At 46.5% G+C, this 14,990-nt stretch overlaps 1 protein-coding gene across 3 annotated transcripts in view; it reads right to left on the reverse strand.

Annotated features, from left to right (window-relative positions):
- PWP1 (PWP1 homolog, endonuclein) overlaps nt 1-12,440 on the reverse strand; it is a 34,068-nt gene extending 21,628 nt beyond the window's left edge. Inside the window, exons 1-6 of one of the 3 annotated variants that reach the window (XR_010592040.1) lie at nt 12,261-12,424; nt 12,003-12,061; nt 9,420-9,607; nt 7,736-7,821; nt 2,466-2,562; nt 1,707-1,817 (exon numbers count right to left, since the gene is read on the reverse strand). Coding sequence is in view for 2 of the 3 variants with exons in the window: in XM_065564670.1 (XP_065420742.1) it covers nt 1,707-1,817; nt 2,466-2,562; nt 7,736-7,821; nt 9,420-9,607; nt 12,003-12,061; nt 12,261-12,326 (607 nt within the window). In the remaining variant the exon portion in view is untranslated. Of the gene's footprint in view, nt 1-1,706; nt 1,818-2,465; nt 2,563-7,735; nt 7,822-9,419; nt 9,608-12,002; nt 12,062-12,260 lie in introns of all 3 variants that reach the window. The other 2 variants (XM_065564670.1, XM_065564677.1) reach the window with 2 other exon arrangements.
- Nucleotides 12,441-14,990: the final 2,550 nt, after the last annotated feature.

Below are 14,990 nucleotides of genomic sequence, written 5' to 3' on the forward strand. Positions count from 1 at the left end.
TATAAAATATAATTTTTAGTGTGTTATTTTAAAATAAATTTGATTGACTCTGTTGGCCATGTCTTCTCTGAACAAAACCAAACACATTTACAAACAAGAAGTCTAAAGAAAAGTTTTCCGTTAGTCTGCCTAGTACAGGGGTCGGCAACGTTCGGCACACGGCTTGCCAAGGTAAGCACCCTGGCGGGCCGGGCCAGTTTTATTTACCTGCTGACGCGGCAGGTTCGGCCGATCGCGGCCCCCACTGGCCGCGGTTCGCCGTCCCGAACCAATGGGGGCGGCGAGAAGCTGCGGCCAGCACATCACTCGCCCGCGCCGCTTCTCGCTGCCCCCATTGGCCCGGGACGGCGAACCGCGGCCAGTGGGGGCCGCGATCGACCGAACCTGCCGCGTCAGCAGGTAAATAAAACTGGCCCAGCCCGCCAGGGTGCTTACCCTGGTGAGCCGCGTGCCGAACGTTGCCGACCCCTGGCCTAGTAGATTTGGTTTGCTATTGGTATTGGTGTTTTAGTTTAGTCATCTGGTACAATGACATTACTAAAAGAACCCTGCAGATATATACGTAAGCATTTACAGTGCTAAAAAAAAATTGATCACTGTGATGGGGTGTACCCGGCCCTTTGTGGCCCCCTGCTGGAGGCACTGAGGTCCTATTACACCCTGCCCCAGGAAGGAGCAATGAAGGTGGGTCCTCCAGGCCGCCCTAGAAAAACCAGAAGGAAGCAGCCAATCAAGAGCCCAGCAGGCTCAGATAAAAGGAGATGCAGGACCTTAGCAGGTCAGTTCCTGGCTGGGACCAGAGAGATGAGGAAGGGTGCTCCTCTTTGGAGAAAAGAGCTTGATGGGCTGCATTTACTGGACCTGGGAGAGAGAAAATATCTGAGAACTTTAACCCTAAGGTAATGGGCAAAAGTAAAGGGACCAGGTAGGAAGAGTCCCAGGGAATGCAGCAACAACTAAGTGAAGGAAGCAGTATGTGACTGCTGTTTATAGGACTCCTGGGCTGGAACCTGGAGTAGAGGGCAGGCCAAGGTTCCCCCACTGGCAAAGGGGCCTAAGCCCAAGAGGGAGACAAGGCTCCTTCAGAAGCCCGAGCAGAGGGCCAGATTTAAAGGGCCCAGAAACAGGGCTGAAGACCCTGGTGAGAGGAGAGTTTGGTGAACTACACCTCTACTCCAATATAACGCTGTCCTCGGGAGCCAAAAAAATCTTACCGCGATATAGGTGAAATCGCGTTATATCGAACTTGCTTTGATTGGCCGGAGCGTGCAGCCCCACCCCCCCGGAGCGCTGCTTTACTGCGTTATATCCGAATTCGTGTTCTATCGGGTCACGTTATATCGGGGTAGAGGTGTATTTGCTACCCCAGAAGGGGTTCATTTTTCAACTGTGTGATTTGGCTGGAAGGCTGAGCCACTGAAGACCTGTCTTACAAGGTCAGCAACCTACAGGGGGTGCCATGAGTGGGACAAAGATTGCAGTATCACACCCTGCCACTAGGAGGCACTCAGGAGATGAGCACCCCATTACATTCACCACCATGTTTAATTTTTCCTCCCATGTCTTGGCTTTGCTTCTGTGTTAATGTTGCTGCAGGAGACCATGATTTAGTCACAGCATTTTAAGTTAATTATGCAGTTCATATTCAAACACTGCTATTGTTAGACAGCTATGATCTCTTTTGGCACCCCAAAGACATTTATTACCTGGAGATTCATCAGGATTAGGATCAAAATTAAGCCACTCCACACTTAGAGGGTATGCAGGTAAGAGGATATCATGGTGTACATAAAATGAGTCCTCTTCATGATTATAAACTGAAAGAGAGAGAATTTGAAAAAAAACTTGTCAGTGGAGAGAAAAATAAGCCACTCTACATAGTACATTCCCACACAGTCAGATGGAGCAAATATTAATATTCCCAGCGTAGAGATAATGTCTGGAAGCTATATTTGTGATATTGTCAGTTTCTAGCATAGAGCTACAGCCTCTCTATAGAACGATAGGCACCACAGAACATTTACTTTAGGTGACAAATTCAACAGACCGAAGAATAACGTACTTATCTACATCAAGTACAGACTGATTCAGTTTATGCCTTGCACACCCTATATCATCTTCATTTGTTTTTGAGAGACTATTTTAAAACATCTGGTATATAAGAGGCACCTGCTGCTTATGTGTATTCATAAAATAAGAATGATAAGAGTATTATTGTCTGGCTGATGTTTCACTGTACAGGTTCTCGGTATATTTATATAGGTCAGGGTTCATTAGCGTTTGTTATACAGTTATTTTACAGAGGTAAGAGCACAAGAAATGTAGTTGTGCCAGATGCCACCATCTATTCAAAAGCCAGGATAAACGGAGAACAGAGGGAGCAGTCCTGCAAAGCCAGAGGGATCAGACTGGATAAGCAGAGTATTTTCTAGGCCTGCTTTTATGACCAAATATTGTTTACTCACGGTGAACCTCTAGACTGCAGTGGTCCTTATCAACTCTTCCACAAATGATCAGATTGTCACTGGGCTTAATCAAAAAATCTTCCTGTTCATATTGCTCCTAAGGGTCAAGGGAGGGAGAAAACTTAAGGAGTTAAAAAAAAAATAGAAGTTTTCTGAAGCACAGAATATTAATTCTTACCACTAACTGAAAAAGGTCAGGTAGCCAAGCCCTTGAGGCCATCCTACAAGGTAAACGGGAGAGGGGAAATGTCACAGCAGTGAGACTAGACAATCAAATGAGTTGAGGGAACATTTGTGGGCTAGATGGATTCAGTAGAGAGTGTCAGTATTGAAAATGAAACCTTCTCCTGAGAAGTACCCCTAACACAATACAACCTGCTGCCCAAAATCTTTCCAGACCCCCAGACCCCAAATCACCAGCTCTTCAGTTCCTATTCCCTCACACATCGGTATCATTCCCACATGGCCTATACACTCTGAACTTCTTTATAATTTAACAAGCCCTCTTTAAATTATTAGCCTACTCGAACTGCTTTTCCAGAATTTTTGAAACTACTTTGACTGGATTAAAGTGTACATTCGCCATTATTTGTAACAATGACGGCGAAGAAATGTTCAGATATTTGATTTCTAAGGGGGCATGCCTACACAGAATACTCAGAAGAAAGTTAAGTTGAATTAATTAAAGGTGTGAAATGAAAGCACTTTAGTTAAATCCCTTTGGGATTCAGCTACAGAAAACTATGGCCACTTTACTTCTGAATGAGAGTATCCGCACAGGGGTTTAATGACCTTTAATGTGTTTTTACTTCACACCTTTAATTAATCCGACTTAACTTTCCTGAGTGTCCCTATGTAGAAAAGCCCTAAATCAGCCATGTTCCTTTCAGTGTTATGTTAAAAAAAATTAAGTAGTGTGCATATTTTCAAACTAAATGACTTCCCAAAATTTTGCTGTTACAACTAGTAAACTATGGAGGAAAATAAATTAACAGGCCAGCAATAAGAGTGATCAAACTGATCACAGACACAACAACCTAAGTTCCCTCTGAGCTCTGCGGCCGCGCAGCTGCCTATTCCACGCAGACACTCAGGGCTGCGGCAGAAAGAGATGCTCCCTGAGCCCAGCCTAGCCCTGCCCAGGTGCTGCTGTGGGGAGAGACAGCTGAGGGAGGCAGGGGAAGTCCTCTTTCCCCACTGCACCCCCAGGGAGCCCCACTGCACCCCAAACATCTCATCCCCAGCCCCACCCTAGAGCCTGCACCTCCAGCGTAGACTTCACCACCCTGCAACCCAACCCTCTGGCCCCCTCCCCACACTCCAAACCCCTCAGCCTGACCCCGCCACATGAATTTTGTTATGTGCACCAATATGGAGGTGATGTGTGACACATCATCTCCATATTGGTGCACATAACAAAATTCATTCCACACATGGGTGGGAAAAATTAGAGGGAACACTGACCACAACTGGTAAAATTTTCAAAAGTGCCTAAGTGACTCAGGAGTTTAAGTCCTATTTTCAAATGTAACTCAAGACCCGGTCTACACTACAAAGTTAGGTCAATGTAAGTCGCCTTGTGTCAACCTATTTGTGTGTACGTCTACACTTAAATTTGTCTCCAGGTGACATAAGCGCCCCGTTAAGGTGATGCAGTAGAACCACTTCCCTGGATGGCGTTGAGCTGCAGAGGTCGACGCAGAGCAAGTGCAGATGCTGTGTGACCGAGCCTAACAGATCTCCAGCAGCTGTCCCACAATGCCAGACAATGACTGCTCTGGTCACAATTGTTAACTCCACTCTACAGAGACCAGAAGCCAACTCCCTTCTTAAAACACCATATTTTTTAAATGCCTTTAAATGCTCTGGCTGGGTGGCGGAGCTGTGAACTCCTGCTGCTCTGAGCGGCATGGTAAGGGAGCGGGGGAGTTGGATAAGGGGCAGGAGGTCCCAAAGGGCAGTCAGGGGATGGGGGACAGAGGGGGTTGGATAGGCATGGGAGTCCCGGGGGGGTGGTTAGGGGTGGGGGGTTCTGGGAGGGGGCGGTCAGGGGACAAGGAGCAGCGGGGATTGGATAGGTCAGAGGTTCGGGGGGGGGCAGTCAGGGGATGGAGGATAGAGGGGGTTGGATAGGCATGGGAGTCCCAGAGGGCCTGTTGGGAGGGTAGAGTGTGGATAGAGGTTGGGGCAGTGAGGGGACAGGAGGGTTGGATAGGGGGTGGGGTCCCGAGGGGTAGTTAGGGGCGGGAGGTCCCTAGAGGAGGCAATCAGGGGACAAGGAGCAGGGGGGATTGGACGGGTTCGGGATTCTGAGGGGGGCAGTCGGGGCGGGAAGTGGGAGGGGGTGGAGGCCAGGCTGTTTGGGGAGGCACAGCCTTCCCTATCCAGCCCTCCATACAGTTTCACCACCCGATGTGACCCTCGGGCCAAAAAGTTCGCCCACCCCTGCTCTAGACACACGCCTGTCTGGAGTAGACAGGAAGTACTGGATCTCCTGGGCCTGTGTGAGATGTTGTTGTGCAAACACAGCTATGGACCAGCAGTAGAAACATGGACATCCACGAAGAGATTGCACAGGGTTTTAGGTGAAGAAGTATGACAGGGATCAGCGGCAGTGCCATGTGAAAGCGAAGGAACTGCAGCAGGCATACCCCACAAGGAGAGGGAGGCCATCAATCAATCTGGTGCTGAGCTACAGACCTGCAGCTTTTACAAGCTGCATGCCATACTTTGCAGAGACACCCCCTCCCCCAGGTACCATACAGACCAAGACCCTGCTGTGAACAGAGAGAAGGAGAAGAACATGGAGGGGCAGGAGGGGAGTCCAGCTAGTCACGTCAACCAAGGATGGATGAGCCCGATGAAGGGGAAGGAACCTTGCTTAAGTGCATTCATGTATTTTCCTTTAGTGTTTAAATGTGAAGATGACACTCATCCCATCCCCAAGTTAACAAGAAATAGGTTTAGACTTTTCATTGTTTTACTCAAGTAGAGGTAGTAGTAAAACTGAGGTAGAGCTGCTATCAGCTTTTCATTGCCTTGTAGGATTTGGTGAGGGGAGGATGTGGAGCAGGTTGTTTGTCTACAGGGATGTCACTTGTATCCTCCTGAGAAATCTCAATGAAACTTTTATGGAGATTCTCTGCAATCCACTTCTGAAGGTTTCTAGAGCAGCAGCCTTATTTCTTCCTCTGCGGGTGGACGCTTTCCCATGCCATTCCGTGATGAGCTCGCCTGGCACCATTGCAGTCAACAAGCTAGTGGCATATAAGCCCAGGCAGCTTCAGAATGCCAGCAGCAGCTGACTTTGTGCCTTTGTTACCCTCAGGAGTGAGATATCAGCTAAAATCACCACTGCCTGGGGAAAATAGTGCCAATCTTCAATGCCACTGCCCTATACTCATGGAAATAAGGACCGAAATATTGTTTCATGCAACCAAAAAATCTTAATGCCCTCCTCCATTCCCATCCTGGCCCCTGGCAGGCAATACACACTATGGCTGGGGCTGAAGAGCAGTGCTGTGTAGAGGCACTCCAAAGCTGAAGTGTCAATAAGCATGTCTTATTAAAAAGATTTATGAAAATAAGGGAAGTAAGTTTTGAAACTTATCCCGCACTTTCCACTGTGGCTGTAAATCCAAAGATACATCTGTCTGTTTTCTTGGTAGCTGCTGCTGTTGCGGCCTTGAAGGGTGCCCCCACTACATCCATGGAATGCCTGACCCTGATGAAGAGGAGATAGAAGAGTACTAGGGAAGATATCCAGGACACAGCAGGCAGCTATAACCATTGAGAGAATTTTCTCACTAAGATCCAGTCTTGTGAGTAAACACTGCCAGCATCTCTTCAATCTACCACAAGCACAGTCAATTGTCATTCTGCACCTGCTGAGGTGGTAGCTGAATCTTTCCTCGATGCTGTTGAGTTAGCCAGTGTACGGCCTCATAAGCCAGGGGTAGGCTGGGTCCCTCAGGATCTCTACAGCATTTCAACATCACCAATGATCATCCATTGTTGGAAAAGAATATTCCTGCTTGCAGCTTTCTGAACAGTCCTGTGTTCTTAAAGATACGAGCCTCATGCACCTTCCCTGACCAGCCCACATTGATACTGGTGAAGCATCCTATTGCCCCACGGCAATTAAAGAACTCCATTACTGCAGAGCTATCCACTATGTATTGCATATTGCCAAGAATCACAGTCCGGAATAGAAGCAGACGATTAATGGTCCTACACTCTTGCATGACAATGGCCCCTACCATGGATTTTCCAATTCCAAAATGATTTCCCACTGACTGGTAGCAATCTGGGATTGCAAGCTTCAAGAGTGTGATCAACACTTGTTTCTCAACTATCGGTGCAGTTCTCATTTTGGTGTCCATGTGCTGGAGGGCTGGGCTGAGCATCGGATGCAGATCGGGAACGTCACCTTTCATGTCCAAAAGTTCTGCAGACATCGCTCATCATCCCAAACCTGCATTATGATGTGTTCCCACCAGTCAGTGCTTGTTTCCCAGGCCCAGAAGCGGGGCTCTGGGGTCTGCAGCTGCTCTGTGAACACCATGAACAATCCTGAGTTGTTTTTTTGCTATGTCCTTAACAATAGGTCCTCAAAGAAATAGACATATCCCTCATTGCTGTGGTTCTGCCTATGGGTCTGTAAATATTGGAGGATCATGCATCCTGTATTTGCAATGTTCATGAGACCAGTGCAGAGCTGTGCAGGCTTATTGCTTCTGCCAGAAATGACAGACAGCAAAAAGTGCTATACAGTTTTGTGGAATTTTTAAAAAGATGCAAAAATTATGACATATGGATGAAGGAAGTTGCATATTGGCATAAGCCCATTCAGGTTATTATATTGCTCGTATGCATGACCCCTAGTTTCCAGAGATCTCTGGGCAAGTCATTTTATCTCACTACACACTGCAAAAACTTCCCAGAAGGCACTGCATCGGACAGCAGTACATTGGGATTGCAAAGCGTGGTGCACCACGCTTCGCATCGACACAAGCACTCCTGTTGAGTATGCACAGCCCTGATGCAAGCAGCCAAGTATACACGCACACAAGCATTATCGTAATTTGGGGGCTTTGTGAAAATGTAATTTGTGTCAACCAAAATCTGTAGTGTAGGCATGGCCTTAGGCATCTAGGAGCCTAAGTCCCATAGGCACTTTTGAAAATTGTATGTAATATTTAGTTTAAGCTATTTAAGATGCCTAAACCTTGAAAGACCGCACAAGATTTAAAAAATATATATATACTTACAGTATTTTTAATAGTGACATAAGGATCACGTTCGTTACTCCCATACACTGTAAGACCGGCTAAGGTGTCTCCAAGGCTCACAGCATCTATGAGAATTTCAGTATATCACAATTAACAACAATTATGGGGCACTAATTATCAACAAAAAAATCAAATAAAAAAAACGGCACAGTAGTGAACTTTTGGCAAGTGACAGAGGAGAAGGAGAATTTATATTACACATGCACATAAATATTTCTTCTTCTGTGTGTATTTTATACATAAAAAAATAAAATGATGGCCCAGTTAGTGGCAGCCACTTTCCTCAAGCCAATAAGGCAACAAAAATATTTGGACCAAACATACCATTTATTAGTTAAAGCACAACAGTGGCTTTTTTCAGGGGAAGGGGAGAAAAGATTTTTTTTTTTTAAAGGAATAAATCAGGAGTGGCCAACCTGTGGCTCTGGAGCCACATGCGGCTCTTCAGAAGTTAATATGTGGCTCCTTGTATAGGCACCAACTCCAGGTGCCAACTTTCCAATGTGCAGGGGGGTGCTCACTGCTCAACCCCTGGCTCTGCTACAAGCCCTGCCCCCACTCCACCCCTTCCCCCCAGAGACCTCCTACATGCCACGAAACAGCTGATTGAGAGGTGCAGGGAGGGAGGGGAAAGTGCTGATCGTCAGGGCTACTAGTGGGTGGGAGGCGCTGGGAGCAGGGGGGTGAGATGAGCTGATGGGGGGGTCTGCTGATATTACTGTGGGTCTTTGGCGATGTACATTGGTAAATTCTGGCTCCTTTTCAGGCTCAGGTTGGCCACCGCTGGATAAATGGAGTTGTGATCACTGAATATATGAGACAACACAACTCTTTTTTCCATGCTTGTGATAGAGGTATCAGACTAGAAACTCCTGTGCCTGTAGCTATAATGAAGCCTTCCTTTCAATATAAGAGCAGCACATTGTTTCAAAAACGTAAGAATGAACTAGATAGAAGTAGAGGTTCCAAACCTAAACAGAAACTCCTAGTAAACCTGCACTGTTGGAAGAAACACACTCAAAGACACTGCAGCTGCTCTGCATCGGAACTGCAGTAAGGGGAGCTGCTGTTTCAAATCATGTATGTTTACATAGCCTGCAGCAGCCAGCTTCTCAGCCTGGGTCAACAGACTTGGGGTAGCAGGGCTCACACTAGCACTCTAAAAATAGTTGTATAGAGAGTGCTTTGAAGTTGTGGCTTGGGCTCTGAAACCCACCCCGCTCCCTAGGCATCAGAGCCTGAGCTCCGGCCAGAGCCACAATTTCAAAGCACTGTCTACACACTATTTTTAAAGCAAAAGCATGAGCCTTGCCAGACTGAGTCTGTTGACCCAGACTGGGAGGCTTGCTGCCATGGGCTGTGTAGACATATCTTAAGAGAGCTACAGTCTTACCAACACAGCTCTCTGCCTTGTTCCCTTCCCTCATGGAAAGGGCCAATAGCTCCAGCTACTCCATTCCTTAGCCCCACTCAGCTTACTCCAAACTTGTACTTGAATCTGGGCTAGTAGGCCTTTCAAACCTTGAATTTAAAAGCACTTGTTGAGGAAACCTGTAAAGTTATATAACAGTTTCACGATAAGTGCATTAACCTAACCTAAAAGAGAAACACATGGTTCTTCATTTACGCTGCACTTTTGACAGGAGAAATAGACTGACATTACCTGTATTCTCCTCTTCATCATATTTATCCAAACCATACTCTGCCAGCTCATCATCATTCAGCTTTTCAGTGTCTTCTTCCTGGTCCCCATCTTCTTGAGGAGGCTCAACTGTCTCACCACTAGCAACATCCATGTCGTCTTCTGCAGCCTGTCCATGTTCTTCTTCATCACTACCATCTGCTTCTTCTCTGTATAAGGAAAAAACACTCACTGAATTATCAGTGTGAGTCAGTTAAGAGTTTGGGACATTTTCACTAAATTGCTTGGGGGACTGGTAATGAGGTATTGGAATATTAACGTACCTGCTCACATGATTTCAACTTTTGTTTCTATGCCAATGACTCTCAAATCTATTTTTCCACTCCTTCGCTGTCTCTTCCTAGCCAGACCTGCATTTCAGCCTACCAATGACATTTTCTCTAGTATGCCTTCTTGGCAGAATACGACAATTTTAAATGGCTAAAACTGAGTGTCCCAACCCCTCTTCATTTACCCTTTCCATTACTGTGACACCACTATCATCCTCCCTCTTACACACAGGTGTGTTTGATCTTTGATTCCTCCTCTTTCTTCTCCACACAACCCTAGACTATATCCAAATCTTGCTCTTTCTTCCACCACATTTGAAGATCTGATCTTCCCTCTATATCCCATAAGCTGAAATTCTCATTTATGCCTTCATTATCGCCCATTTTCTTTACAGTAACCTATCCAGTATCCCCAACACCAAAATCACATCCCCTCATTCATCCACCCAAAATGCAGCTGCTAAAAATGTCTTCCTACCTAATGTGACCACCCCCACCCACTCTTTCAAAGACTCCAATGGTTCCAACAATTCTTTTTGCTTCCTTCCAAAAGAAGCACATGCTTCATTAGTTAAGTATCTGTAGCAGATTTACCAGCATCACACCACATTCGTCACAGGAAAAAAAACCTATCCCAGATACCCTAAACTTTCACAAAGCTTCCTTCCCTAAGGCAATGATTCAGATTCTACCAACATATAAAATGCAAAGGTCTGAACAGCAGCAGGTTGAGCAATGAAACAATTCTTGAATTTTTATTTTTATTACATCACTTTGCAGGAGGACACCCAACTGCTAACACTGGAGAGAACTCCACAAGAGACTGCTCCCAAGTGGGCATATTTACTATGCCTGCATTCAAAACTTCCACTGACATCAATGCACAAAGATCAAGGATAGAACACAATCTTGGGTCTATAAGAGAACTATATCTAATGCAAAGGTCTTTCAGTTTTGAAAGAGCTTGCTGAAGAGCTATTCTTGTCACTTATTTTATAAAACAACACTTGCCCTTCATATGACATTTAACCCATAAGAAGAGTAAAAATTGGTAGCAGGATCATTAAATATTCTAAATTTAAATCTGACTTGTGATCTTTGTACAGAAATAAAATGACTGGAGTACTAATGAATGCTACAAAGTACAAGATGTTATGAAGAGATCGTAACATTTGTAGTTGTTAGATGTGATTCTCTAAGCTTCCACACTGAATTTTAACAAAATGCATAATTACCAACAAAAGGCTCCTCAAACCTTGCATTGCATACTTTTGAAATGGGGATGGGGGAGAGAATCCATAAGAAAAGGTTGCATACAGTTTACAGTTATCTGTGCAAAGCTACTGGTAACAGCAGTAGAATTATAAAGTTAATGACAAAAAAATAGTTAAAGGTTAAGCTTCTAAAAAACCAGAAATTCAGAAATAACATTTGCGATTTTTAGGGACAGCCATTAGAACTTACTTAATATTTTGGTATGGTAATTGCTTAATATTTTGAAAGCTCTCTTAGTAAAGAAAAGGGTAAACTTTTAAAAAATGAAAGCTGAGATCAGATGGAGGGGAGCTGACAATATTCACCAGAATGCACATGGAATTCAGGGTACTCAGGCCCTGACACCGCAATCAGATCTGTCCTGGCCAACCACTGCACCAATGCAGAGCCCCAGTGGAATTGGGGACCAGAAGATCATTTCTAGCAAATAAACACTTACCTTCCACCTAGGTAAAATGAGTCTTGCGCTATTTCTCAGTGAATGTATATAGGTATTCTTTATTTAACATCAACTGTTTTTCAGGTCTGCAGTATTGGCAATTCCATTACAAGATGGGTTTAAAAATCATGTCATTTAAAAAAAAAAATGAGATTCCTTGTATTTGTCTTCTGTTTTTTGAGCCTTTAGGGGGGGGTCACATTTTCAAGCTTTGTTCCACAATCAGCAGGGCTAGAAACTCACTCTTTTTTAACATGAAAGTTGAGAGACTTGTGTAATTGCGAGAGCTGACAACACTCCTTACCAGTGGGCAAGTACAGATGAGTAATCTCCTCATTTCCCAGTCTCATAACTCACACAACACACAGCCTGTTCAAGGCCATGCCTACACTACACAGTTAAACTGGGGGACTGACACCCAGATCTCATCCATGTATGTCTGGCGGGCTGGGCCCGTGCTGCTGCCCGTACCCCGGGCACCCTGATCCGCCACTGCCTGGTAGGGCAGGCCCTGCCCCGGGGCACACGGAGGGATTTGCGTGTTCGGAGGGGGACACTCACCGCAGCGTCTCTGCGGCCTCCCCGATGAGCCGCTTCAGCTCCTCCGCGCTGAGCCGCACCTAGAAGGGGAAACGCGCTGAGATCGAGCGGCCGGCGAGCGCAGGGCCCCGCTGCCCCCCTCAGCCCCGGACGGGCCCGCACAGCCCGACGCATCGCGGCGACGGACCGTGGCCCAGCACCGAGGCGGCCGCCGGCCCGCGCGGGGGGGTGGGGGGGGGCGCTAGGGAAGAGGCGCGTTCCCGGCTCGGGGGTTCTCACCTTGTCGGGCGTTCCCCTGGCGACCCCCCTGCGCACCCAGGCGGCGCAAGTCACGGGGCAGCTCATGGCTCCGGCCGCGGCACGTGCGGACAACTCTGACACGCGCCGCGCTCCTACTACCACCGCCCCACAAACTGTCGCGTTCCTGATGACGTAACCTCATACTGACAACTCCTCGGCAGGGAGAGGGCGAGAAGGCCTGCGTGAGGTCATCACCAAGCGTCGGGGGGGCTGGAAGCCAGTGACGCGTCGGAGGCAGAGACCCCGCCCCAATGGAAGGAGGAGCGAACTCAGCCACTGGCAGGGAGAGATATGGGCGGGGCCAGAGGGAAGGGAAGGGGCTGGGAGTAAGTAGGAGGGGCCAAGGGGTGTGCCAGGGACCAGGGGTGGGGGCGGGACTAAGGGGATGGGAAGTGACAGGGGTGGGCTGGTGGAGGAGCCAGGGAGATGGGCTGGGGGATAGTGCCAGGGGTGGGGGCGGAACCAAGGGGATGGGAAGTGACAGGGGTGGGCTGGTGGAGGAGCCAGGGAGATGGGCTGGGGGACGGGGAGGGGATGGAGCGGGACTGTGGAAGTAGAGGCCGGGAGCTGTATTAGTTCTTACTGCTGGGGGTCGGGGGGTTTCAGTGTGGAGGGCGGCATCACTTAAACTTTTGTTTCAGAGGTTAACTGGGAACTACAAGTATCGGAAAATGGTTAAGGTAAGGAATAGTTCACATAATAAAACAAGTGTTGGACAGCAAAATTTAAACTTGGCAGACAGCATGACTACAGTACTTTAACCATATGTCAAACAAACAGTGCTGTGGGGCATTTTCCATTTTTTATTGTGAGCCTTCTGTGATGCTGGAGTGACAAGGAAGTACAGTAATATCTATCAAAATACAGTATTTGTAATTAGCTTCTGGCATCTCCCATGCCTTGTTTGCTGCATCCATTTGTTGTGTCTTGTTTTGTATTTGTAAAGTGCTAGCACAATGAGGCCCAACCTAACTGGGGCCTCTGGGTAATTGCAGTGTAAGTAATTTCCATCCTGGTGTTCTGTTGTACTTTATATTACTAGTCACTTTACTGAACCTCCTCCCTCCCTACTGCAAAAAGTATTTCTCCCCTATACCACTTGGTCACATGATGCTCCCCTGCTGGGACACAGGAAAGATCTATGTAAACACAGAGCCTCCAGGACATCATTTAAGCCCCACATGATGGGGAGAGGGTAGTGGGACGTGGGACTGAGCCAGGAAGAAGAATGGTGGGTTGGGTGGTTATCTGAGGGCTGCACAACTGCCTGAGGGGCGTCCTCTACTCATCAAAGCAATTGTAGGGCCTCAACTCTGGCTGCTCTTCACCATGGAAACTGATAGGGTCAGGGTTTGCTCAACAGCAGTTATCTCCATCGTTTTCGTGTATTGTTCAATACTAGTTCCTTTAAATGTTCAGTATTTCAGGAATAGACTCCAGTTCTTTGATGCATAGAACATTATCATTTATGCAGTACCCCCGGCACTTTACAGTAGGCCTCGGACACAGCCAATACAGTACATACTCATACACCACACCGGCACTTCTTGGAAGTTACTATCTTGTTCTCCAGAATCTTAGCTTTCATTAAAAAATAAAGTAAGCCTTGTCTACATGGGAAAGTTTTACCAGTACTGTAATACCAGTATAATTATACCAGCATAAGTCCTTAAGTGGACACTGTTAGCCCTGCTCTATACTACAGAGTTAGGTCAATATAAGGCAGCTGACATCAGCCTAAATCTGTAAGTGTCTATGCTAAAATGAAGCTCCTACCGATGTAACTCACCCACTACGCCAACTTCATAACTTCTGCGAGAGGTGTAGCGCTTAAGTCGATGCAGTGCCAGTGTAAACACTGTGTTACTTATATTGACTGTTGCTGCCTTTCAGAAGTCGTCCCACAATGCTCCCCACTGACAATTAAATCGGTAGCGTGGACATGCAAAAGTAGTTTAATTACTGCAATGGCTGTAAGTTGATGCAACTTAGGTCGATTTAATTTTGTAGTGTAGACTTGCCCTTATTCTGGTCTATGTTTTTTTGCAGTTTAGCCTAAACCCTTTCTCCATAAACTAAACTGGAAAAGAGCACTTATAAGAGTGACTACACTAGGGGCAAGTCTACACTTAAAATGCTGCATTGGCGTGCCACTGTACAGCTTTAATGAAGATGCTTTATGTTGACGGAAGTGTCAAAGAGATGAACAATTTGATGTCTCACTGTGGCGCCAGACGGTAGGTGGTGTGTGTGTGGGGGGAAACATGGTGGTATCTCTCAGTCACAAAGGAGCCAATTCCAAGGTGCTTAGCAGAGCCCATAGGCACATTCAAGCACCTCTAAGGGGGAAATTAGCTCAAGGAGCCCCCCGGAGCCTAACAGCACACATGATCATATTTTAAATATCTGCACAGTCTACTGTGAGCAGCATCTCATTGGGATGATTCACACATGCAGATCTTATTTTGCGGGCAGAGCATGAAAAAGTCCTACCACCTTTTTTCCTCCACGCGGCTCTATAATAAACAAAATGCAGATGAAGGGAACAGTCCTGCCATCACATATCCATATGGCTATTGTTGAAATCAAGGGAGTTTTAAGCAAGAATATCAGGGCAGTATTTGGCTCTAAATCTCCCAAATCATACAAGATTTGAAATAGTTAAAAGTAGTATAAAATCAATAATAAAATCAACATGCTGATTGAAAA

Source organism: Chrysemys picta, chromosome 1 (genome assembly GCF_011386835.1).
Source record: "Chrysemys picta bellii isolate R12L10 chromosome 1, ASM1138683v2, whole genome shotgun sequence".
Lineage (NCBI taxonomy): Eukaryota > Metazoa > Chordata > Testudines > Emydidae > Chrysemys > Chrysemys picta.